General features: G+C 42.0%; 1 protein-coding gene across 1 annotated transcript in view; it reads right to left on the bottom strand.

The window, feature by feature from the left end:
* Positions 1–27151, bottom strand: part of aldh1l1 (aldehyde dehydrogenase 1 family, member L1) — a 53773-nt gene that overhangs the window by 15950 nt on the left and 10672 nt on the right. Inside the window, exons 2-7 of the mRNA XM_012873377.3 lie at positions 26444–26590; positions 12926–13160; positions 12673–12838; positions 10732–10833; positions 9256–9345; positions 8889–9026 (exon numbers count right to left, since the gene is read on the bottom strand). Coding sequence (XP_012728831.2) covers positions 8889–9026; positions 9256–9345; positions 10732–10833; positions 12673–12838; positions 12926–13160; positions 26444–26570 — 858 coding nt within the window. The 5' untranslated portion in view covers positions 26571–26590. The remainder of the gene's footprint in view (positions 1–8888; positions 9027–9255; positions 9346–10731; positions 10834–12672; positions 12839–12925; positions 13161–26443; positions 26591–27151) is intronic.

Raw genomic sequence — 27151 nt, 5'->3', positions numbered from 1 at the left:
TGGAGTAATAGAGCCAGGTTAGATTATTTTGATTATTTTTATTCTTTACGAGTATAACGTCAGGAGAATGAAGCCAAAGGGATATGGAAATAAACTCGCAATATTACAGAAATTTAAATATTATGAATATAAAGTATGTCCTGAGATTAAACTCCCTCTGATACTGTTTAAGTGACTCAGACTAACTGCAGGTTTGCCACATTCAACATGGCGGACGCTCTGACGCATCGCAGCATAGACAGAACCCGCCCAACGAGGCGTCTACGTTTATGATGTCTATGCACGGAACGGTTATACTTTATAATGCAGATAGGCACAAATGGTCATAGGATTTTGTGGGGTCGAATTGCTTGAGAAGGGGGGTTAAATATATTCAGGTGTTTGTGTTGGTTGGAATATTAGGTAAAAATGACCACGTAATTTGGACAGGAATAATTCACACTTTGGGGAAATTAACCAGGAAATTCAAAGTAGACGTGTTCACATTCCAAGGTTGGAAAACGAGATGAACTGTTGTTTAATTTAACACATTTAATCAAAAGGCAAAATGCTCCTTGGCAGGATTAGAACCGCTGCAGTGAGACAGGTGACAGTGAGAGCAGCGAACAGCAGGGGGCAGTAGTGAGACCCCAGTGAGGCTGCAGCATCCTCCCTACAGGCGAGGCGGCCGCTGCCTAAAAGCCTAATTAACATGGACGTGGCTGCTGCTACCCTGCTCTCATTCAACGCATTCCTCACGGAGAGGCTGACTGCTGCCGCCGTGGATATCTATGGCTTCGTGGAAAAGACGGTGGTGGAGTACCAGGAGGAGGTCTACCGAACCAAGCTGGAGAACCAGAGGCTCCAGCGGCTGCTTGATCTAGTCTACAAGCCGGAGATAAGGCTCCAGAGGGCGGGTACGACTCTGCGTTAGAATGACCCAACTCTCGGTTCCGTGTGTCTAAGCTGTGATCTGTTCCTGGTCCTGCTGCTGTTGGCGGCTCCGAGCTGACAGGCGGCTTCAGGTTTCCTCTGGAGAGCTGTCCCTGCAGGTTCTGCTGATCAAAGGCCCATTCCCTGGGTTTCACCCTGTTCTCCGGTTCCTAATGTTAAACATGTGGCATGATCCATGGGTTATTTACTTCATCTTATTGTTAAATTCACAGGGATCGCTTTGGAAACCTGTTCAGTTAGGGAATAAAGAGCATTTTAGCAAACAGCTCTATCATTTCCATAACAGTGGCGTTTCAACAAACACACGATTTCATTTGCTCATCAGAAGAGCTTTGAAATGATAAAACAAATCATGTAGGTAGGTTAAAAAAGTCAGAAAAGCCCTGATTCTGGATTTTCCTCAACAGTAAGCATGGCAGCATGTAAGGTTGGGACTGAAACCCCTACCAGAACAGCTGATTTGACAAATATTTTAATATCGCTATATAATGATCAAAAAATCATTCATCCTTTTTAAAGGCAGGTAATAAACGTAATAATAATCCCTTTATTAAGCCATAAGCTCAGGACCTTTGTCACCAAATCTGATCTTTTTAAGCATAAAAACAAAATATTATGTTTTGTTTGGCGTTCATTCTTTGTCCAAATGAAACCTTACTAGGTTTAACTGTAAGGAAGTCCTAAATGCTTTCCATGTTTTAGCAGTAGCTCCAGCTTTGCTTTTAGCAGATAAGAAGAAATGAGCCAGTGGGCGTTGTTCTGCTTCTGCTTCTGAAAAAAAAAATCTAATATCAGCAAACTGCAGCCAACATCACTGTACCTAATAAAAGGGCCATTTGACAGTCGCTTTAGATGGTATCCAGCTTAAAAACTGCATTACCCAGGCTGCACAGATCTGGAAATAATTATTTTAAAATTAAAAACAGATTCTCTAAAACAGATGCTTTTTTTCTTCCCATTAGCCGTTTTGTGCTGCTTTCTGTTGGGGGCTGTACAGTTGATGCTGTTACCTTGCTTCTTTCTCCCTTTGCATACGTGGGTTATCTCCAGGTACTGTGGTTTCTTCCCATAGACCAAAACATGACTGTTGGTTAACCTTAGGTGTGTGTGTGTGTGTGTGTGTGTGTGTGTGTGTGTGTGTGTGTGTGTGTGTGTGTGTGTGTGTGTGTGTGTGTGTGTGTGTGTGTGTGTGTGTGTGTGCATGGTTGTTTTTCCTGTTTGTCACATGGTCCCCTGTGATGGACTAGTGACCTGGGTGTAGAACTGCAACTATTATTTCTATAGGTGACAAATCAAGCAGACCTTAAATAGAACAGAATACAACATCATATACCTATCCTAAGTAAAAAATCACAACGGCAACACACCGTTTAGAAACGGCACATTAGATTGTTTTGCTTGACAAGCTGTTGTACCGATTTGAGCCACAAGGTGTCAGAATTACTTATAGCTCCTTTAAGCCATATCTTGATAAGCCAAGCAGATATTTTGGCTTCAAACAGCCACATTCTCGCCTAAAATCAATTTAAAAGTTAACGTCGTACCAAAAAAAGTGTAATTTAATAAACTTTACTTCTTCTTTTGGCTGAAGCTGCACTCATGTGAGAGGGTCATGTGCACTGATCTCTATTATACACTGGAGTGCTAATAGCCCGCTGTTAGAACGAGACGCTTTGAAGCCACCAGCCGCCATATTGGTACTCCCTATTTCCCCCCAGTAACTAGGGAATATGTGCGCTACAGCATCGAATAACGAGGATTTTCAGGGAGGGCTTAAGTCTTTTAAAATGTCAAATGCCATATACTTTTATGTTATGTACTAAAACTATAAGTACTAAGAAAGTCATGTGCTGAAATATTTTGCGTGATATATATATATGTATATATATATATATATATATATATATATATATATATATATATATATATATATATATATATATAACATTTATAAATATATAAATAACAATATACAAAAACATATATTTCCATATATGTATACATATATACATATACATATATGTATATTTAATATGAATAACATGTCAAATATTTCAGCACCTAATTTCCTAGTAGTTGATAGTGTTAGTACATTCACTGACTGTAGAATTACCTGTGAAACGTTTTCACACAGCCAGAAAACTGCTTGTTGTTGCAACCAAATCCTGTGGGATTCTGTGAGAGTAGGGAGGAGCAAGATGGCGGCCAGTGACTTCAGTTTTTCGGCAAAATCAGCCCTCAGGTGTATTATAGAGATCAGTGGTCATGTGATACAGGTGCTTTTTGCTCACTGGGAAATGACTGCCCTCTGCTGCAGCCGTAGTGAACTGCATGTGATTTAAACTACCAATGAAAGTAAAATATTGAGACCGCAGCATGTTTCTATATTTTTAAAGAGCGCGTCTATGCCTGACTTTTTGCTTCAACAATTTCTCATTATCGACATTGTCGGTAATGTCGACTAATCATTGCAGCCTTAACTTGGTGCACTCTGCCTCTCGCCCAATGACTGCTGGAGATAAGCCCCGCCCATAACCCTGCATGGATAAGCGGGTATAGATAATGGATGGATGGGTGCTTTCTGCTGGTCCATTAGATCAAATCCCAATGAAATACATGGAAGTCTGTGGTTGTTATGTAACCTGGCCGACTGGGGGGCCCAGAACCACCTGGAGCTAAACCCACTAAAGACTGTGGAGATGACTGCAGGCTTCAAGAGAACCCTACCCACTCCGCCTCACTTTGTTTCAAAAGTAAAATGTCAATTGTGCAGCAAGAATCTTAATTTTGAGGCAGAGTTACTACAGAGCTGTTCGTAGCACAGGAGGCGGTGCTGAGGCAGGTGATCTATGGAGGCTCAGTTCTATTAATTAGAGGTATCCTATGGAACAGCTCAGCACGTCAAACACTGGATTAGTCATGAAGGTCTCAGAGTTGAGGCTTGCTGAGGTTAAAGGTCAGTCAGCTTTATAGAAAAAAGTTCACTTTTAGAAGTCCATAAACCAGAAGTCCATAAAAAAAGTCCACTGGTTATCTGAATAGTGTCTGAGCATTAAATAAGTCATAATGTGTTCATTTACATTCAGACCGGGCTGCTAACTACAGTCATGGTAATCCTAATATGGGCGTATCAAAAATCAAGTGTTGTCATTATGGAACCATAATGAAATTGTGATGGGCCACAGGCTCACAGTTCACATATAACACACAGACACAAATCAAAGACATCTATGGAAAACCCAAGACTGAGCATTCCTAGAGGACAACCTCAAAAAATCATGGTATGGAAAATAAAGCTAATTTTAAAGTTAAGCTGTGCAGCAGAAGAGAAGGTTTTATCACGATTCAGTCTGTATATCTTCTGTTAAATCAGCTCATTTGAGCCACGAAGGTGTTCAGCTGGATTATCTTCACATCAAACCTATTGCTTGTTCTATTAAAAGTGGATAGGTCTTCTGATCTGAACATCTAGCATTTAAAGCTGCTAATGAGGAGTGGAGAGGTATTTTGTTCATCCTAATAAATATGCTGTTTACTATAAGCGTCTTCATTTGTTTTTGTCATTATAGATGCCAAGCTTCCTACTATACCCACTCCCACAGAAGAAATTGCTCCTAAGCAACAACAGGAACTGAGCTTGGAGGAGCCGGGGATTTCAGAGGTCAAAGAGGTGGAGCAGGAGGAGCAGGTGGAGCAGGAGGAGCAGGAGGAGCAGGAGGAGCTGTGGACCAACGGCACAAAGGAGCTGGTACCCATTGAGGACAGCGATGACGGTGACGCTTTGACAAGAGAACTCATTAAAACTGTGCAGCAGTTAGAGGACTGCAGAGCAGCAGAGGAAAGTGGAGAAGCACAGCAAACTTCTCCAGAAGATCCAAAGCTGGCTGAGGAAAAGACAACCACCACTCTGTACCGCTGCCACATCTGTAACTACATATTTACCAAAAAGGTGGTGTTAACGTGGCACCTCAAGATGCACGAAAACACGTCCAAAGATGGCAAAGTCAACTTCAAATGTCACATCTGTGGCAAGCACATCCCCTGTCAGAGCAACCTGCTGAACCACATGAGAGTTCACACAGGGGAGAGGCCCTACAGCTGCCAATACTGCGGCAAGGGCTTCAAGCTGAAAGGACACATGACCGAACACTTAAGGACCCACACGGGCGAGAAGCCTTTCAGCTGCCACATCTGTGACAAGTCCTTCAACAGAGGCTCCACTCTGAGAAAACACGTGTTTGCCAAACATAAAGAGGAGAGGCCGTACAGATGTGATTATTGTCACGAGTTATTCACTGAGAAGCTGCTGATGAAGAGACATATAAGGAAAGTCCATGGTGTGAAATCCCAATCTCCCAGTCAGAGCCTGGCCTAACTTGGCTCTGATGGTGCATGTGTCCCATAGTACAGAATGGGCATGCTACCTTCCTTGAAATCTTTCACAATCTTGCGTTGAACTCGATTTATGTAGACATTTTTCCTAACTTAAATGAGGACTTATAAGAAATGTTATGCTCTGATACTAGTAGACTTAGAATGTTGTGCTTGAAGAGTTTTGCATAAACGTCAGAAGAAGACAAACAGTTGGCACCAGGCCTGTAGACTACATGAAGAGTTCAAAACAACTGACCTATTAAGGGATCAAGGAGTTCATGACAGCTATTCACTTTCAAGCTTGTTACAATAAAAATCTGTTTTATTGTCTTATGGTCTTGTAAATTGCTGCACTGTGAACATATTCATACACACTGGGAGGCTATAAACCAGGTAAACAGTGACATTACAGCTTCTTACACAGTCCAACCCATAAAACACAACTTTATTCTAGTACTACAATCAAGAATCTTTATTGTCACCATATGTTACCATGGTGAATTTCTTTTTAGACAGATACCGTTTACAGGATGTACACAGATAACTTACAGACACAAACATAATTCATATTTACACATTTTTATATAATATAAAATATTAAGTTACAGGTACCATAATTTTTTGTCCAGGCTAGTTTCATTTTTTTAATGGTTCTGTTGAACCACAATTCAAAAGCAATGTCTGATTTTCACTGGTAAATTTTCAGTAAATTTTGATTTATTATTATTATTGTCAGTTACAATTTATTTCAGTGACTGTTGTGGGATTTTCTTTGAATAACAGGAGTACCAATAATTTTGTCTATGACTATATGTCACTGCTGTAGACGGTCTGAATACAGTTATTTAATGAACTAGTATTTATTGTGCTCCAAGCTGTTATTTGCAATATTTATACTATTATATTTAATATTTAAAATTCTCCTTTTAATGTATAAAGCCTTGAAGGTGATGGATGGTCCAGGTGGGCTGGCTGACTACAGCCAGCCCACCTGGACCATCTTCCCCCCCGGACGATCCGGAGGGTGGGTTGTGGAGTGGTGGTGTTGGTCTCCATTTGAAGTTGGCGCTTGGACCCTGCTGCCTATCTCTAGCCCCGCGGACTATGGTGATGTGGCTGGCTTTTTGTAGGTTTTTGGAGAACAGGGCTGTCTATTGGAGTCAGCGGGGGAGCTGATTTCCGGATAGGGCATGTCACTCCCCAGTCATTGATCCTCATCTCTGGACACCTCCCTCTGCCTGCTCCACCCTCCCTCATGCTGCCACACATGTAGGACCTTGGGGGGTGGTAGTGTCACTTGGGAGAGGGGAGGATTTCCAAGCCCCGCTGTCTGGTGATGTCCTTGACCCCAATTGTATTATACATCTTAGATACTTTCATTTATAACATTCTCTCAAGACACATATGTAGGGCATCGGGGTGGAGGTGATTGTGTAGGCCTCACCCCTGTTGTCTTCCTCTGCACCCATTTGCATTTAGACATTTAGGGGTCTTTCTCACCCCTGTTCTCCAATTGCCATCTGGAGTCTGGGACCTGGAGGAGGAGCAGGCCACCTGGTCGGGGTCTTGGCTGGGGGTTGACATTGGGTCCCCCGGGTCTGGCGCTTTTGCTCTCCCCTGCAATATGGAGGTAGGGCTTAGGTATGGAGGGTAGGGTGTGGGGGAGGTAGCACCTTAGGGTTTGTGGGTTGGGCTGTGGTTGGTTGGTCCGTTCGGTTCATGTTGGGCCCATCTCCGGGAGATGTGTCATCTGGTCTGGGATCGTGGTGGGGGCTTTGGACCGGAGGATGGACCGGGTTGTGTTGGTCCCCCACATCCTGATGTTGATGCCAATCCCCCGGATCTGGGGGGCAGGATACCACTCTGGGGTTCTGATGCCCGGACCTGGGAATATAGGATGTGTGTGGTGAGTGCGAGTGTGTGTACCGCGTCCCTTTTTGTTCGGGTAGGAGTGTTGTGGGGGCACTAGGGTGGGAACGTGTGAATGTGACGGTGTACGTGGTTTTCTGTTTGTCTTTTTGTCAGGCTGAGTTTGGGCTGCCCCCTCTCCAGGGACATCTCAGGTCTCCAGTAAGTGTGGAGCTCATCCCTCCATTCTCCTCTCCTCTGTTGGCTAGTGCCTTGACACACTGGTGTGGTCCTCAATGTCCAGGGCCAGGTGCTCAGGTGGGCGGCGGCTTGCTCTTGGCAGCTGCTTCTTGGAGCCTAGGCCCCCGTGGTTCTGTCAGGGTCCCCGCAGAGGGGCGGGGCACCTCTGGGCTTCTGAGCACATGGCTGGATCAACTCCGGCGTAGCTGCCTGTTGGTAGAGCCCACGGGCTCGTCCTTGTAGCTTACGGGGGCTTTGGCATTGTCTTGTTGGGGGGGGGGGGGGGGTCCTGGGGCTCCTCTGTGCTCTTCCCTCAGAGTGGGAAGGCCACTTTCCCTGTGTCTGCCCCTCTTTGGCACCTTTGCTCTGGAGGCCCCTTTGGGCATCTGGGGTTCTGGTTCCCTTGGCGTCTGCCTCAGTGCTCTGGGGGTTGGGCTTTGGCTCCCCACAACCACTATTAAGACCACTGTCTTTTTTCTCTTCATAGTAGGTACACCTGGTCTGGTGTTCTATTAGCTGTGAGATAATCCAGGGAAGACAGATCATCTGCTATTACCAAATACCATAAAGAATTCCTGGATTAATGTGAGCTTCTGTGCTTTCTGTGTCTCTGCTCTGTCTTCTCTAACCCTCAGTGGGTGGAGGCAGATGAGCGTTCACACTGAGCCTGGTTCTGGTGGAGGTTCTCCTCCCTGTTAAAGGGGAGTTTTCCTCTCCACTGTCGCTTCATGCATGCTCAGTATGAGGGATTGCTGCAAAGCCATCAACAATGCAGACGACTGTCCACTGTGGCTCTACGCTCTTTCAGGAGGAGTGAATGCTGCTTGGAGAGACTTGATGCAACCTGCTGGGTTTCCTTAGAGAGGAAACCTTTTGACCAATCTGTCTGATTTCATTAAATTTGACTTTCTAAAGAGCCTTGAAATGGCATGTGTTGTGAATATGCACTACATAAATAAAATTAAACTGAAAATGTAATGTATGTTGTGTTAAATGGCAGGGAAAACAACAAGTCTTTAGAAGAAGGAATCTGCCCCACAGCCAATAATGAACAATGTTTGGTAACGCAAATAAGTCCTTTTTCTATACCCAGAGATGGAAAATAATGAAATTCAACTATTTTTCCAGACTGTGGAAAACTCTGAGTTGCTGAATCTTCAGATGATAGTTGATAGTGAAACCCATTGACATTTTCAGCACTTTTATTAATACATTTTTTAATAATTAGTTGCATGTTGCCCTGGGCTGGTTGGAAATCGCTACCTCACTTGGTGAGTCAGGGGTGTCACAGAGGTGGGCTGGTTTTAACTCCCTCACCACATCTTTTCTTTCAATGAACACTTTGAGATGACAAAAAATAAATCCTGCCTTTGGGTGATTTGTTAACAGGGGCAGGTGAACCCTTGGTATTTTCACATAAGGTTGTCATACAGTGAAGATCTTATGTTGATCCATGCGTAGTTGCATGTTCATCCATCAGAGAGTTGACTCACCATCTTGCTGTTGTTTCCAAACAGCACCAGCCCAGCTTTGGTGACGATGCCCGGCTGGCTGGCACCAGGAATCTCCAGGGGCTGGCCGTTGACTGCCGTGTTGTTATTCATCAGAGTGGAGCCAAAGAAAGTCACTTTCTGCAGAGGGAGAGACGACTAGTACAGCAGAACTCTGAAAGCAGGTTTTTTTATTTAAATTAACATCTCTAGTTCGGGATCTTGCACCTTTATCTATATGCATAATTGTATCCTCTGTTATCTTGACAAGACCAGCTGCGTTTTCTGATGGGATTAATGGATTCATTGAGTGGAGTAAAGCACATCCCGATGTGCCCAGCATAGGAATAAACAGAACCTAGGAGGTTACCTGTCCATCAACCTCTGCCCAGGCCCCAGGTACTTTATCATTTCCTCTTATCCAGTTGTGGATGGCCTCAGCTGGCTGGTTCCAGTCAATCTATCAACACAGAAAGCAGCTGTCATTATCATAATACATTAAGATGTAACACAGAATGTTTATAGTTTATACAGTCCACTTCTTCACTATATACTGCACCATATAGAGTTTAGAGGGTCTTCTTTTCTTTACTCTGAGCCTGAGAATGTTTTATACCATGTTCAAAATCTTTTCTTCAAACCTTTGTTGTCAAAGATACACAATAAAGATGTTCCAATGCGCAGAATAGAAGTGTTTTTATTTTGATAGGCAGGAAGAGGTTATGCAATATTCTAGTTATCTAGATATCTAGAGAATATCAGATTTATATGAATTTTATTTTGTCCTCAAATGGCAATAAGTCATTTTATGCAGTGCTCAGATGGAGACACTAACAAGAACCAATTATAAACTACTAACACATTTTAGACAACTGATAAAAATATGCTGTCATTCTCTACCCACGATGTATTTAGCAATATTGGTAGTAGGGCTAACAATCATAAACTTAACATAGCTTTTGTGTGAAAATAATCTGAACGAGGTATTTCTTAAAAAGGTTTCCAGTTAACAGGACCAAGGTTACCTAGAATGGTAAGGTGGCCTAGACCTGCTGCATGTATGAACCTTCCTTAGGGGGAACTGATGGAAAAGACAATTTTACAATTGAAAGCCTAAAACGAAATGATTGCAGTTTTACTATCATCCTAACCTGTGGGAAGGATTTTTATCAAAGCACACTTTTTGTTATGCTTCTAAAAAGGAGAATTTCAAGGCCACAATGGGATTATTTACATGTTTTTTCCTCATTTCATTAGCATACACAAAGTATTGATCAGCTGCAGTGCTCTGTTGTGTTTGTTTGTACTTCTAACAAACTGGATGTACTGCTGCAAGGGCAAAGTTTTCAGAGGAGTATCACAACTGCATCAAGGAGACTATCTCCATTAAAAAAATGCTCATTTACTTCTTTGTCCTTTAAAGCCTAATGTTGCTGTTTTACCTACCTAAAACTATGTTCACATTACTATTAATTGAATGTGCTATCTCTATGTTGACAAGCTTTACCTAATTTAGCATCTGCTTGACAGACAAAACACAATTAATTTGCCTTTTAACAGCCCACAGTCTGTCACTGGCAAATAAATCAAGAGCTTCTGGTCACAGACAAATTTGTTCATCACCCATCATAACAGTGATCTATAGCTTACACCCCTCCACATTGCATAAGAGACAGACTACTAATGAATTTTAAATACCAGACCACAAGTGTAAGTCGAGTCTAAATTTAGAATTACAAGTTTTTGCCAAGACTTTAGATCCAGTTTAATAGTTAGACCGTTAATAAACCTTGAGTCACCAGCCTTACTTCATCATCCTTTCTGAGTGTTTTTTGTTTTGTTTTACCTTTGCATTTTCTTTCTTCTGAATGCACTCATAGGTGGCTCCCTCCTGAGGCTGTGTGATCTTTGGGGCCTTCCCTTTAGCTATCAGCCTCACAGCTTCTACCTGGAACCACAACAATGTTATTCAATCTGCTGAAGTAACCACATCATTCATTTCAGGACTTTGCTGTCCCAATTTTCTCATATTGGAAAATGACAGGAGACAACAACATGATGGGAAGATGAATCCCTGAAAAGAGACGGTTACAATATACAGCATTGTGATTATTTTGTTTTCCAAATGCTGCCAATGGCACCTGTAACGATTGTCTAAGGACATTTGTAGTGACATCTGTATTATTGGTTTCCATAAAATTGGAACAATACGCAGCTATTTGCAGATAAAGAAGATTAAAATGCCAATAAACTTTGATGCCAAAAGCATCTCAACAACCAAGATGCTCAAGAAATGAGAGGTATCTGGTCAGCCAGCCCACCCGAGCCATGCAGACCCCTGTTCCCTGGATAGAACCAGCACTGAGAGGCGTCATGGACCATGACCGAGACAAGGCGCTTGACACAGAGCCCTCCAAGCATCCCCAGTCCCCCACCCCACCAAGGAAAGAAAAATAAATTAAACCCACCCCAACTCTAACGTTCAAACTCCCACACCACATACGACAATAGAGACCCAGGCTTAATCTGGATGGGATTAAATTGGCGTCCAATAATGAAGTAAACAACCTTGATGTTATTTTTAAACAGAAATTTAGCTGTGACAACATCCTGTAGGACATATCAGCTGAGCTACAGCTGTCAACAACATCATGTTATAAAGGATAACCTTGGCTCTTTCTTGCAGTGTTTAGCTCTGTTTTCTCTCCTAGACTTTTGTTTTGGCTGAGCCTTTACTGCAGTATGTGTTCTCTTTGATCCCCTTAACCTCGTTAGTAATTTGCTTAATGAATGCTGGCATTATTTTGACTGTTAAAAGTTATAATTGTTTCAACTGATAAAGTAGGATTGATTATTGGAACATTTGCACTGTGTGGATTAGAATTATGAATTTAGTTAGACACGTAAGATGCACACAAGGTTTCACATGTTGCAAAACTGATTTCGTATCCATGACAGCACATTCTTCCTACAGGTGACAAAGAAAGAAGGCCATCCCGGTATTTGGGGTTGTGCCTAAAGGATGGAAGGCTATCTACCAGAGGAGAAGGAGGTAGAGGGATAAGAGGAGAGAAATACTTTTGATTGCTGATGTTATATCTCTTTTGTTACTGAGTTTGTGGAGTTAACCGCAAGGAGCTCAGCTGAAACTTGTAATTTCTCTACCGTATTTAGAATAAATGGTTAAGCTACACTCTGAAGTTGTGTCACCCTTAGAAGGTTCTTGTAATTGTAATATGCTTGGAGGAGTTAAATGGACTGGTGGGGAGGAACCATGTTTGAGTGCTGTTGGGTGTACCTAATTATAGAAATAACATGAAAACTCACTCAGAGCCTATCTGCTTAACTGTTTTTTTATTCCTAGACACAGCCACCTATGAAGCTAGTCTGTGATTACCCTCTCTAAGTGAATGTATCATTCCTGACCCTGTTAATGGGGATTTTCCTCTCCACTGTCACTACATGCATGCTTTGTTTGATATATTGCTGCAAAGTCAACAATTGATTGAAAGGAGCTGTTCACTGTGGCTCCACACTCTTTCAGGAGGATTGAATGTTGCTTGTCAAGACTTGATGTAATCTGCTGGGTTTCCTTGGATAGAAAAAGTTTAACCAATATGTCTGTATAATTTGATTTAATTTATTTTGTAAAGTGCCTTCAGATGAGATTTGTTGTGAATTGGTGCTATATAAATAAAACTGAATTGAATTGAATTTAAAAAAAGAAATTGGAGTCCCAGTGATTGGATGTACTCTGTGTTTTATTTATACAACCTCTGTCACTCACCATGCCTTTGATGCCTTCTGGGAAGAGAAATCTCTTGTAGATTGTGTTGACCGTGTCATTAGGTTCAACCTCACATTCTCTCTGCAACAAAATTGGTCCAGTGTCAAGTCCATCATCAGCCCAGAACACTGTGAAACCTCCCTTCTTGTCTCCGTGGATAAGGGTCCTGTGAAGGACAGTTAAATAGATGTTAGATGGCTACTAGGAATTGCTTTCCATTCTAAACTCAAACAAAAACATTTTCAGCACTGACCAGTTTATTGCAGAGGCTCCCCTGTGACGAGGTAGCAGGGAGGGGTGGTAGATGATAGAGCCATGTTTGGGGTGGTCAATAACCTCCATGGGGATAAACTGGGAACAAAACGGAAGGACATTGAGTTCTGCTCCTGTAGCCTTGTACTGGTCCACCACCTCTGAGATGGCCTGACCCTTCAGACGCCACCGGGGGAACTTAAAAACAGGCACTGCATCCTTCTCCGCTTCTGTAGCTGCAAGAGAAGAAGAAGAAAAAAGGCATAAATACTGGTAAATATAACTAATACAGATATTGTGATTAACATTTTACCAAAAAGGATGGTTCTGATTATTTTTATACACTTTTTAATTTATAAACATTTTTAGGGAATAGCCTACAAAATGAGAGGAAGAGACAAAAAAGAACAAAAGTAAAAGTAATATTCAAAAATAAATAATGTCTCCACACATATGAAAGGTCCACAGGCACATAATGTAATGCTCCTGTATGTGGTGAACCAGATTATTCACCCAAACACAGAGTATCATTACTTTTAAGAGTTTTGTTTAAAAACAGATGATGGCAGATGAGACAGGCAGGCAAGAATAGGCAGGAGACCAGATGATGCAGTCAGGGACTGACTTGACCAGGCAATGCAGGCAGGCATTTGTCTTGACCAGGTGCTGCTGACGGAACCAGACCTGACCAGGTAATGTATGCTGAATCAGGCTTGACGAGATGCCACTGACGTGTTCACAGCATGGCCAGAGCGAGACAGAAATCCCAGGAAAAAAAATTAACCAGGCGGTGCACACCAGCACCAGAGCCGGACAGTAACGGAGTACATTTACTTGAGTACAGTACTTAAGTACAATTTTGAGGTATCTGTACTTTACTCGAGTATAATTTTTGGGGAGTTCTCATGACTTTACTCAAGTACATCTGAGAGGTAAATATTGTACTCTTTACTCCGCTACATTTCTATTCATAACTGTGAGTAAAAAAAAAAAAATCTTCTAAAAAAATAAAATAAAATAAAAAAATCTCGGAAACCTTTAATTTGTTGTTTCCCTCTCAAACGTGATTGGATTGTGCAGGCGGCAAGGCGCCACTGATTGGCACAGCCTATCAGCAATCCCATTCAGCTTTCCGCCGAAATCAACTCCATGGTCAGATTTATTAGACGAGAGACGAACAATGGATGAAGACGCCGCAGTTCCATCCCGGGAATGTGTCAACCCGTGGCCCCACCTCGCCCGACTATTTCAATTTTCGGAACAATTGAATGATAGTTTTCGCTTCAAGTGTTTGCTGTGTTTACCCAAACAGAACTTCATCGCTGCCTACAAAAATTAAGCCGAGCATTTGGTTTGATGTTCTTTAGTATGCGGTGTGTTTAACACTGTCAGGTTCAAATGTGGGTGCAAAAAAATCCATTCAAACTCTAGCAGAGGTTTGTCAGAGTCCTGCCATTGTGCTATTGCCTTGTGAGAAATGTTAAATAAAGCAACATGGTAAAAAGATTAAATGACTTGGTTTTACTTTCAATTCCTTTTACATTCTCCAAGGTATTAACATTAACATTTTTCATAACTCGACGTGTAGGACATTTCTGTACAAAAATGTAAGCACTGTGGCAATAGTAATGCAATATTTAGAAAATGTACTCTTGATACTCAAGTACTTTTAAAAACAAGTACTTCAGTACTTTTACTTAAGTAGACATCTGACTGCAGTACTTTTACTTGTACTTGAGTAAAATTTAGCAAGGGGTATCTGTACTTTTACTCAAGTAATGAAGCTATGTACTCTGTCCGCCTCTGACCAGCACTAGCCAAACAAACTTGCGAGGGCAGGCCGAGAACCGGCCCAAGGGATGAACAGGCAGAGCGACGAGAAGACACTGGGGAACAAAACATACAGGCAGCGAGACAAGACAAGACGTTCTGCCAGGGAGTGGTTGGATAAGGCAGGTAAATACAGTCAGAGCAACAGGTGGAATGACTTCAGGGTAATTTGTGGCAGCAGGTGGATCTGATTGTGATGCCCAGTGGTGGCTGGAAGGTGACTGAGATGAGTGCAGTATGGAGTGAATGATACATTCACTTTTATTTATTTAATATACTCAGTTTGTATAGTTACTCTTACATTGACTACCCTCATAACTCAATTGCAGCAAGAAGGTCTTGGGTTTGAGTCCACCCTGGGGTTTTCTGCATTGAGTTTGCATGTTCTCCCTGTGCATGCGTGGGTTCTCTCTGGGTACTCTGGCTTCCCCCCACAGTCCAAAAACATGGCTGTTTGTCCTGTCTGTCTCTGTGTTGCCCTGTGATAGACTGGCGACCTGTCCAGGTTGTACCCTGCCTCTCACCTATTGACAGCTGGAGATAGGCACCAGCACCCCTCATGACCCCAGCAAGGATAAGCGTGTAGGAAAATGGATCGGACCTGACTAGACATCTAACGGGACGGACCCCTCACCTAGATGATACAGTATTGAGCTGAGAGATCCCTCATCAACACCAGCATTAAAGGAAAAAAACAAGCAGCTGGAGCAAACATGATTCCATCTTCCTTATCTCCGGTACCAAGGATGAGCCATAACACTTCCTGTAATGTCTCCATCTGGAAACCCACTAAACTTTGCTGGACTTCCTCTGAAAAACAGATTTGCTGCTCTCCAAGTGTTACTATTTCCAAGATCTCTGTAATTGATGTCACCCTGTCAGATAATTTCTTCGTTATCTTTGAAGTACAATCTCCGTCCACTCACTTAGCAAACACTGTAACGTTTTTGTCACAAAACGTTACAGCCAACACAGCTGAAACGTTTAATCAAATCTACTCCTCCACCTCATTTCAATGCTATAACGAAATAGATAAGTTAGTAGATAATTTAATTTAATTTAATCTGAAAAGGAGCATCAAAGAGGCCAAGTACTGCTACAAGCTTAAGATAGAGGGACACTTTTCCTACGCTGACCCCCGACGCATGTGGCAGGGCATTCAGGCCATCAGTGACTATAAACCGACTCACTCCACCTCTGCAGCCACTGATGTCAACTTCCTGAACGAGCTGAATGACTTTTATGCTCGCTTTGAAAGAGACAACAGTGAAACTGCCACTAAGCTCAAATCCTCAGCCGACCACCCGCCAATCATTCTCTCCTCCACAGATGTCTGCACTGAGCAGGATCAGCACGCACAAGGCAGCTGGACCAGATAACATCCCTGGATGCGTGCTAAGGGCATGTGCGGAGCAGCTCGCTGGGTTTTTACAGACATTTTCAACCTGTCTCTTGCCCAAGCAGCTGTACCAACATGCTTCAAATGCACTTCCATTGTGCCAGTGCCAAAACACTCCAGCCCAAAGTGCCTTGATGACTACCGCCCTGTAGCACTCACACCAATCGTAATGAAGTGCTTTGAGCGGCTTGTCCTGGCACACCTAAAAGACTCGCTACCATCCACATTGGACTCACACCAGTTCGCATACCGCAGCAATAGGAGCACAGAGGATGCAGTTTCCATGGCACTGCACTCTATGCTCACACATCTGGACAATAAGAACACTTATGCAATCGACACTGTCATCCCAGCTAAGTTAATAGCCAAACTTCGAGACCTGGGCATCAACACCTCCATGTGCAACTGGATTTTGGACTCTCTGACCAACAGACCCCAGAACGTCTAATCAGGCTCCAACTGCTCCACGTCCATCACGCTCAACACTGGTGTACCACAGGGCTGTGTGCTAAGCCCGTTTCTCTACTCCCTCTTCACCCACGACTGCAAACCTGTGTACGCATCCAACTCCATCATCAAGTTTGCAGATGACACTACGGTGATTGGTCTCATCAGCAACAATGATGAGACTGCCTATAGGGAGGAGATCAAGCACCTGGCCACATGGTGCACTGAAAATAAACCATCTCCTCAACACCACCAAAACGAAGGAGCTCATTGTGGACATCATTCAAGAGGCACGCACGACACCATCTACATCAATGGAACGGCTGTTGAGTGTGTCACCAGTTTCAAGTTTCTGGGGACCCACATCTCAGCGGACATGTCCTGGTCAACCAACACCTCCTGCCTGGTCAAGAAGGCTCACCAGCGCCTCTTCTTCCAGAGGACACTCAGAAAAAATCAGCTATCCTCGACTATCTTGGTGAACTTCTATCGCTGTGCAATAGAAAGCATCCTGACCAACTGTGCAACAGTGTGGTATGGTAGCTGTAGCTGTTGAAGAGCGCAAGGCACTGCAGCGGGTGGTGAAAGCCGCCCAGTACATCACTGGGACTCTACTACCCACCATTGAGCACATCCAGAAGAATCGCTGCCTACATCGAGCTCACAGCATCCTTAAGGACTCTTCTCACCCAGTCCACAGACTGTTCTCTCTCCTGCCCTCCGGCAGGCGTTTCAGGTGCCTCTGGACCAGAACCAGCAGACTAAAGAACAGCTTTTCCCCCAGAGCTGTCTCTTTATTGAACTCTAAACCTCACTGATAGACTCTCCTCTCCCTCCTCACACCTACCTCCATTTTGTTATTCTGTTATTTACAAGACTGTAATGTTCACCTGCACTCCTGACTGTTACTATTGTACAGCGTCTACATGCATCCTGCACTACTAACTATGACTGAAAATTGATTTGCACTGCTGACTGTCTAATCACAGTACCAATTGTTTACATATACATCTGCAATACCATACTTTAACTGTAATAAGCAATTACCTTCCACTGCACTTTAATTTAGATAGCTTCTGTCCAACTTTATTTATTAATTTTATAGTAATAGCCACCTGTATATCATGCTCACAATTCTGTCTATAGTAATAGCCATCTGTACATATATTCATAGTACATGTAAACTCTGTTATAATAACAATCATCTGTATATTATGGTATTGTACATATCTGTAAAACTCTATTTATAGTAGTATCCACCTGTATATTATATTCGGTAGATATCCAGCGGTAAATTTAGGTCTCAATACTAGTTATCTATATATTATATTCATAGGACAAATGTATCAGTAAAATTATGTTTATAATAGTATCCATCTCTATATTTATTCAGTAAAAACCCATGTCCTGTACTTATGGAACCATTGTTTATCCTGCACTTGCTGCTATTGCACTTCTGGTTAGACCTAAACTGCATTTCGTTGCCTTGTACCTGTACCTGTGTAATGACAATAAAGTTGAATCTAATCTAATCTAATCATTTCCATTCTAAGATTTCAGACATTATTGATTCCATTGCTCCCATTAAAGTGAAGGTTGCCTCTGGAAGGAAGAAATCTCCACAGCGAAATGCCTCATTAGTGAGATGTGAAAGAAAACTTTGTCATAGTGCTGAACGTAAATTGCATAAAACTCAACTTCACGTTTATTTAGAAATCTACAAAGAGAGGGTGCAAAGCTACCACTCATCACTAAAACATGCAAGAGAAACGTTCTTTGTGACACTCATAAAAAAAAACATCAGCAATGCTTGCGCTTTATTCACCACATTTGAAACACTCACAAACTCTCCTGTTACTATACCAGCAGAGCTCCACTCTACCAGGGCCTGCAATGAATTGGCCAGTTTTCTTGCAGAGAAAATTTAAAAAATTACAGGGTTAATCTGCACATTCATACAAAATCCAGTACCAATGTTATGCTCAAACATAAATGACTACTTTTCAATTACTCAATTATAAAAGTTTTTAAGAAGTTATAAACCAGTTAAGCTCTCCTGGTGCTGTCTTTATATCATACCTACTACCTTCCTTAAAAAAGTCCAGCCTGTCATTGCATCTGACTTGATCCAAATAGTAAATTCATACCTGACATCAGGGATTTCCCCCCAGGCTTTAAAAACAGGCGTTATTAAACCACTGATAAAAAAGAGCTATCTGGTCAAATCACATCTGCAGAATTACAGGCCAATCTCCAACCTGCCATTTATCAGTAAAATGATTGAAAAAGTTGTGTTTCAACAGTTAAATAGTTTCTTTACAACGACCAGCCGCTTTGATGTTTTTCAGTCCAGTTTCTGTACTCACCACACTACTGAGACTGCCCTCGTCAAAGTGTTCACCGACATCCACATAAAAACAGTCAGTGGAAAAACCACAGTGCTAATACTGTTGTACCTCAGCACAGCATTTGATACTGTTGACCATGATTTATTATTAAAGTGACTGGAGAGCTGGGTTAGACTCTGGTATAGCACTCAACTGGTTCAATACCTAAAGAACAGGGACTTCTTTGTGTCAAGAGGTAACTTTTCATCAGAACGGACAAAAGTCACATGTAGGGTATCCCAAGGTTCAATCCTGGGACCCCTTGCATTCAATATCTATATGCTCCCACTAGCTGAGGTTATAACAAGAAACAAGATTAGTTACCATAACTACGCAAATGATACTCACTCAGCTCTACATTACGATGCCATCATGTGCACTCTGAACCCATCCATGCACTGAACGGATGCTTAGAACAAATCAATGCATGGATGTGCCAAAACTTTCTCCAGCTGAACAGAAACAAAACTGAAGCTATTATCTTTGAACCTAAAGAGGAATGAACTAGGGTCAGCACAAAGTTGGGTTCTTAAAAAGCACACCAGACATCGCTGACAATCCAAAAATATGCATGTTAGGATAATGGGTGACTCTAAACTGCCTTTAGGTCTAAGTGTGGTGCCTGTAAAAGGGTGCACCAGCCTCCCCTCTACTGACCTTTGGAGATGAGAGGCAGCCTTTCCGATGACCCAGAATGATTAAACGGGTATATAAATGGAAGAATAGTTAGAAAGTGTTTTAGACATGTCATTATGAAAGCCCTAAGTGTTATGCCATATATTATGGCAGATCTGACTATGGCTCTCAGCATTCAACACAGCTTGAGACCAACCTAAGCGTCCCTCTGACTCCACCTACGAGGTGATAAAACCACAGTGCAGACAAAGGCATGGCTGCTGCTGATGGCATAAGCTTTGTCGAAGAGAACCCATCATCTCAGCTGAGATTTCTTCATGCTTGGACACGTGTTGGACCCGGTGATCGGTGCTGGACAATGCTGCAAACCACTTTTACCTGTTGTCATGGGATTGGCAAAGGAGGTCCTGGACTCAGGATTATTACGTCGACGTGCACAACCAAGGAGAAACGAAGAAGTCCCCCCCACCTTTCCGTCGGTAGACAAGGCGAGATCTTTTTCAATTCAATTAAATTTTCCCTCACACTGAGCAAGCATGAAGCGACATTGGAAAGGAAAACTCCCCATTAACGGTAAGGAAAAACCTCCAGCAGAACCAGGCTCAGTGTAAACGATCATCTGCCTCGACCGACTGGGGCTTAGAGAAGACAGAGCAGAGACACAACAAGAGAAACAAAAAAGCACAGAAGCACACATTGATCCAGGAATCTTTTCTATGTTATATCGTAATAGCTGGTGATCTGTCTTCTCTGGATGATGTCACAGCTAACAGAACGCCAGACCAGGTGTACCTACTATGAAGAGAAAAAATGAGAGAGAACAAAAAGTTAAAAGCTGAAATGACAACAAGCAATGCAAATTGGAGAACAGTAGGAGAAATCAGTGAGAGAAATAGACCCTGATCTCCTCCAGCAGCCTAAATGGTAAATGGTAAATGGCTTGTACTTGTATAGCGCTTTAACTAGTCTTGACGACCTCCAAAGCGCTTTACACTACAGTTCAGTCATTCACCCATGCACACACACATTCACACCCTGACGGTGGTGAGCTATGTTAGTAGCTACAGCTGCCCTGGGGCAGACTGACAGAGGCGAGGCTGCCATGCACCGGCGCCACCGGGCCCTCTGACCACCGCCAGCAGGCAATGCGGGTGAAGTGTCTTGCCCAAGGACACAACGACAGAGACAGTCAGTGCAGGGGATCGAACCAGCAACCCGCCAATTGCAGGCCAGCAACCCGCCAATTGCAGGCCAGCCTAAGCCTATAGCAGCATAACTACAGAGATAGCTCAGGGTAACATGAGCCACTCTTACTATAAGCTTTGTCACAAAGGAAAGTTTTAAGATTAGTCATAAAAGTAGACGGGGTGTCTGCCTCCCGGAACAAAACTGGGAGTTGGTTCCACAGGAGAGGAGCCTGATAGCTAAAGGATCTGCCTCCCATTCTACTTTTAGAGACTCTAGGAACCACCAGTAAACCAGCAGTCTAACATGTTGAGTTAAATAAAAATTTCTAAGTGTTTCACGTTTAAATCCAAAGTGCTCCCACACTACAGCTGTCACGTTCGGCTTTAAGTGTGTTTTTATGGTTATAACAAACGTTATGTCCATAAGGGTTTTTTGATGGGATATTGATGTTTGTTTTATCCGCTCCGCTCATCGTGACTAAAATAAGGCTGAGGCTTTTTAAAATTAGCACCGAATGTCCGCGAGCCTTATGCTATTAGCTTACAATAACATGCGGCCTTTTTGGATACGCAACTACGCTTCGTTTCAAACATAAAGTTTGTTTCGTTTCGCGCCTACATTGTTCGATAGTGCTATGAGCATTATGATCGTATTAATATGGAATATTAATGTCGCTTTAATGGTGTTTTTGTAAACCTTTAGGAATAACTGATTTTAGCGACCGATCGCTACAGCAACCCCTAGCTTTGCGGATGTATAATCACATTAATAAAATCAAGTGTCCCTTATGACCCGATTGATTTCTCCCGTTCCTGGGAGCAACACCTGGAAAGAACCCCTTTTTTTCTTGCCTAGGCAGAAATCTCATTTAGAAATAGATTAGATGGCGATGTTTTACTCCAGAAGAAGTTTATTGGACTATCTTATGAATGTTTACATGCTGTGACTGAATTCAGGTGATAAAAAGAAACACAAGAAAGCAGCTTATTTGGTTGCTTTGTTTATTATGGATTTTATTATTATTATTCTGAATGAGCCGTGCCGTTGGCTCGGGGTTATTCTGAACGTTATTGTTTGCTTCCAATCTCTTTTCCTTTCTTCTCTGTCTGTCTGCCTATCCCCTTAGGGTTTTGCATGGATTTTGTAACAAGCTCCTTCATTGGGTCAGCAGGTAGCCTTTGTCTTGAGTAAGCTGCCCCTTGGTAGTTCCCCGTGCTTATGGCACCTAACTATGACTAGCGGTTAGCTCAGTGCATGATTGATCGCCATCTTGAGCCTTTAGCTTAGCAGCTTGAAGCTCAATGTGGCTAATTGGGGCTGGCTGCAGGCCTATGCTTTGAAGAACCATCACATTATTAAGTATTAGCCAGATTCATCTTAATGCTGTTTTATATCAGGTGCTGCTGTTTTAATAATGATTATTTAATGCTTAATTAAGTGAAGCTTATTTAAATTAAGAAATTCCATAAGACTACTATATCCAAGTTTCATCACTTTGCTGTTCTGCTTTGTTGTTTAATTTCTTCTTTTATGGTATGTTGTTTTGATTCAGTAGAATGTTAAGTCGTATTAGTATTAAACAGTGTTGTGCCATCAAGCCATGGGCAAAGATCAGACTGAATTGGGAACAACATGTAACATGAAGAGAAATCAAAATGGGTTGTAAGCAAAGGAATTTCACACATCCACGCAGAGACAGCCCTCAGCAGGGTGCCTGCTATGAAGCCAGGCTACACCTCACTTCTAAGAAGAAGAGTCCATAGGCAAGAGCCTATGGACTCTCAAGGAGAGGGTCCGCGCTGCCGGACCTGCCAGCCATGTGGGGGCGACCAAGCTGAGTAAAATGTGCTTTCTGTGAAACTCAGTCCCGTCTCTCCGGCCTGGGGTGACAAAAATGGGGAATTTCTCTTCATCCAGAGGACCTGACCGGGCTGGGAGAACTGGCGGTTGTATTGAAGCTAAGTCTGCTGTCTCACTTCTGCATAACCTGACGCCAAAGTGAAAGGAGCCATCTATGCCGAAACCTTGTTTTGTTTTTCTCAGCTGTTGCAGGAAACAGACTACAGAGGCCTGGAGCGGCCTCACAGGATCTGTTTTCCCAAGCTGAGAGCAAAATCTGGACTGAAATCGTCCGCTGCGTCCGGGACAGAAACTGCATCTAGGACGCCAGAGCGGCCTGCTCCGGCCGTTAGCCTTCGCCTTCAACCCCCTGCTTCACCTGCTTTACATAGCTCTCAACTCTCACGCATTGACCGTGTGACACACGCATTTCACTAACTTTACACGCTCACACGCAGCACATGACATTTCACACGCAAACATGGAATTTCTCACGCATAAAAATCACAAAGCCCATCTGGGCTGCGGACCACAAAACTCCGCCTTCTGCTGAGATGTTTCGGCTTCTTTCACAACTTGTGGCCATCAGTAATTCCTGCTGCAGTTCGTGTTAACAGAACAGCAGGAAAAGTAATCAGAGTTAAGAATAATTTCAGTCTTAACAGTGGTGAAAGTGAGCCGGTGTTATGCTCAAAAGTGCATGCCTGCCGAGATCTGCATCCCCTGTCGCGGGAGCGCGCCTCGCTCTGTACAAATGAATATCGACGGAAAACGAATTAAAATACGACCAACGGAGCGACTTGTTCTTATATTAATTATATAAAAACGTTTAAATGTACTTCTAGTGTAAAAAAAACTGTGTGTATTTGGCAGATTCGTTTACAAAAGTACGGGTGTTATGAACAACATTAAATCCAAAGTTTTTATCCGAGGTACGGCTGATTTATTTGTTGTGGTCTCTTGTCATTCACACACAACAATAAACCGTGAGAGCCGACGTGAGTTTTGAAACTGAAAAGCTTTTTCTTAAGCGGAAGATCAAACGTGCAGAAAGCGTTCATAGACCAGTGTGATGCATTCATGAGCGTCAGAAAGCTATGGTGCATTCAGGAGCATGGGACATTTCAAACTTACAAGGAAAGAGGCATAAAACGGAATAGAACTTAACTCATACAATAATCTATTTATCTAGAAACAGTGTGGGCTTTCTTACAATACTGAATGCTCTATAATTGTATGTCTGTTATGTTTTGATTCTGCACATCTGCTAGCTTTTTATTCTGAAAAATCTATAATATTACAGCAGTAAATTATCAAAGTTTTTCAAAAGCCTGTTTAAAAGCTCCAAATGGGGCTTCAGATCATAGAGCGACAATTGCGCTGTCATTGTTTTACAGGGCAGAATTTGCATTTGCTGACCCTTGTCCTTTAATTACAGATGGATATACAGGAATACAGTCATACAAGTGTCAACTCCTCTGAGATAGCAGGGGATGCGTTTTTTGGCAATGGGGCTGCCAAAAAACGCATCCCCCTATGTTTTTAATCTAAAAATTGTCCCACACACCTGAAATTCACACTAGTAGTTCAGAACACATGTGTAAACACGTAGAAAATGTTACATCAACTACAAGTGTATATTTCTATGAAACAGCAGGGGATGCGTTTTTTGGCAACGGGCTGGTTATAAACTGTAACAGTCTAGAAGTGCATTGACTGAAAAGAGGGAGACATCAGCAGCTGGATCGTGCATAAAGACGCAGCGGGAACCTCTGTGTGCTTTAGTGTTGCTGCTGAGGGGAAAATGTTGACCATAAAGGCTTGATGAAACTCAGCCTGATTCACCAATCAGGTTATAGATCTACAATGATAAACAAACCCATAGATTAATGTGTAACAGTGTAATAATTCGGTGAATAACTTTAAACTACTTAATTTTATTCAGTATTATTTGAACAATTGTGTGTTTTTTATGTTTTAATCCATTAACTGAACAATAAGGTATTAATACGTCTCTTTCTCTTTTTAACAAAAGTAATACATGTCTACTTCAATGTCTGGTGGGATAAAAATGAGATGGAGTTGAGACTCCACCGGCTCTTCCAGGGTCCAGTTAGCCCCGCCCCTAACAAGCCCCGCCCCAAAATTAGCATAATCTCACTCTTAACTTTTGATAAAAGTTGAGAGGTCTGGTTATTTAGAAGTTTACTTAATGTGTTGTCACAGTGTTTTGCAACATGTGGAGCTTACAGGGTAGTTCCCGTTAGCATTCATCGAACCCTGCCATTGCTGATGTAATTTGAGTGTGTTTTTACGGTTATAACAAACGTTATCTCCAGTGCTATAAGTGTTATTACCGCATTAATATGGAATATTAATGTCGATTTAAAGGTGTTTTGTATAACTTTAGGATTAGCTTATTTTTGCGACCGATCGCTACAGCGACCCCTAGCCTCCCAGAGGTATAATCGCATTAATAAAATCGAGCGTTCTAGAAGTTTACTGATGTTTACTGGGAAAAATCATTCTTTAAATGTTATTTCATCAAATAATGCTTTGTTTAACTCAGGATTTGCAATGTGTATGGATTGAAATATATACCAAATATTGTTCTGAATTAGTTAAGCTAATTTAACCTAAATTCACATTCATTAAGATGAACTTTGGCTCTTTAACTCAGATCTGCAGTGAACCAGGATTCACTGAATTATTCTGATGATGCCGATGATGATGATGATCAACCATTTTATTTTGTCTTTTGTTTCTTTTGTGTGTACATAGTTCTTTTTATCTTCATTTTGCTTCATTTTAGTTAAGTTTCACTAGCCTCGTAGAGAGGATTTGTTGATTGATGTATAGTGTCAATTCAGATAAACAGCATTCTATAGATGTCAGGACTCAGTCAGCAGGGCCGTGCAGCTAGCTGCCGGTTCTGCTGCCCTTGTTTTTCCACAGGTGTTCGGTGTTGGCTAGTGGGCGGAGCCCACACACCTGCGGATGGTTGAGCAGCACCGGACAGCTCAACAAAAGCAGCGCTCAGACAGCGGGAGGATGCCAGAGTGTTACCGTCGTGGTATGCAATCAGCCTTGACCTCTAGCTTCGTGATCTTCCTGAATAGCTGAGTGTATTCTGCATGTGGGCTAAGCACATCAAGCCAAACATGACAATAGTGATGTTCTCTTTTTTTTTTTCTTGAACTTGAAGAGAAGTTGTGACTCATTTATCCTATATGTGTCCAGAGTTTGCTGTTAAAAGAATACCAGTGCTCGAATCATCCCCTTTCAACAATGGTCCTGAAACCAGCTCTAGGGACAATATTGACCAGACAATATCTAACAGACAGAGTTATTTATTAAACATTAAATAACTTAAAACAGTGTGCAATAGCACAACAAAAGAATAATTGCTGTAAACGGGAATTATTGGTTTAACTATGTTTAAGTAGTTTAATCGTGATTTTTATATCAGTGATCAAATCGTCTCTAAGATTTTACGAAATATTCCTTTTTGAGTTAACATGAATATACATAACATAATACATAACAGATTTTGCCGACCCATTAATTAACAATTAACATTTTAATTGTTAATTAATGAACCCAATTGCTAATTATAATCATTAAATGTTTGGTAGCCCTTAAACACAACCATTTGGAAACAATTTCATTGTCGCTTACCGTTGACTGGAATAACATTTTTTATAACATCTAATAATTATTAATGATATTCACAATAAATTGGTTAAATTGGACAACATCAGCATGGGGATTACAGTTTAATAAGGGTTCTCACCTAGCGGGTCGGCCTTGCCTTCCTTGTCTGGAATAGTGAAAACTCCAACGATGGTGTGGCCATCCTTCCTCAGCTCCTTGTAAACCTCCTGGCCGAACAGACTCTGACCGATAACTGCAATCTTCATTCTTGGGACTTCAATGGTTTCTGAGAAGGCAAAAACCCACAAGGGTAGGTGACACGAAACCAGCAAACGCAAACCATAAAGAAAGAAGTGAGATTTTTGTGGATTTCATGTGCACATCACCGAAATTTGATTTGATCCTGTGTTTATTTATTCCAAGAGATTATGAAAGCCACTTCAGGATCTGCAGTGGGTGGGGGTGGAGTATGTGTGTGTCTCGTAATGAGTTTTTAATCCTAACACGAGCCAAGTCTGTATGTTTCACTTAAGAGACAAAGAAGTAATAAGTAGATCAAAGAAAGAATTGGTAATTTTTTAAAATTAGAATAAATTAATAAAAAATTACAATGTTGTGAGAGACTATTGTGTATGTAAAATCATGTCTTTGCTATAATAATTAACATTTTAGCAATGACGCAAGTTCACCTGACTTTACATCTATCATATGTTTAAGAAAGTAGCTGTAGGGCTGATAATATGGACAAAGCCAGAGCAAACTGGCTCTGTGCAAGATAGTAACTGTACTCAAAAAGTAGAAGGACCCTTACTTCTACTTTTTTAGCCCTTAAATATATATTTACGAG

Source organism: Fundulus heteroclitus, chromosome 20 (genome assembly GCF_011125445.2).
Source record: "Fundulus heteroclitus isolate FHET01 chromosome 20, MU-UCD_Fhet_4.1, whole genome shotgun sequence".
In the NCBI taxonomy this organism is placed as follows: Eukaryota; Metazoa; Chordata; class Actinopteri; order Cyprinodontiformes; family Fundulidae; genus Fundulus; species Fundulus heteroclitus.
Note: the sequence above shows the minus strand (reverse complement) of the source record. Positions and strands in the feature narration are given on the sequence as shown.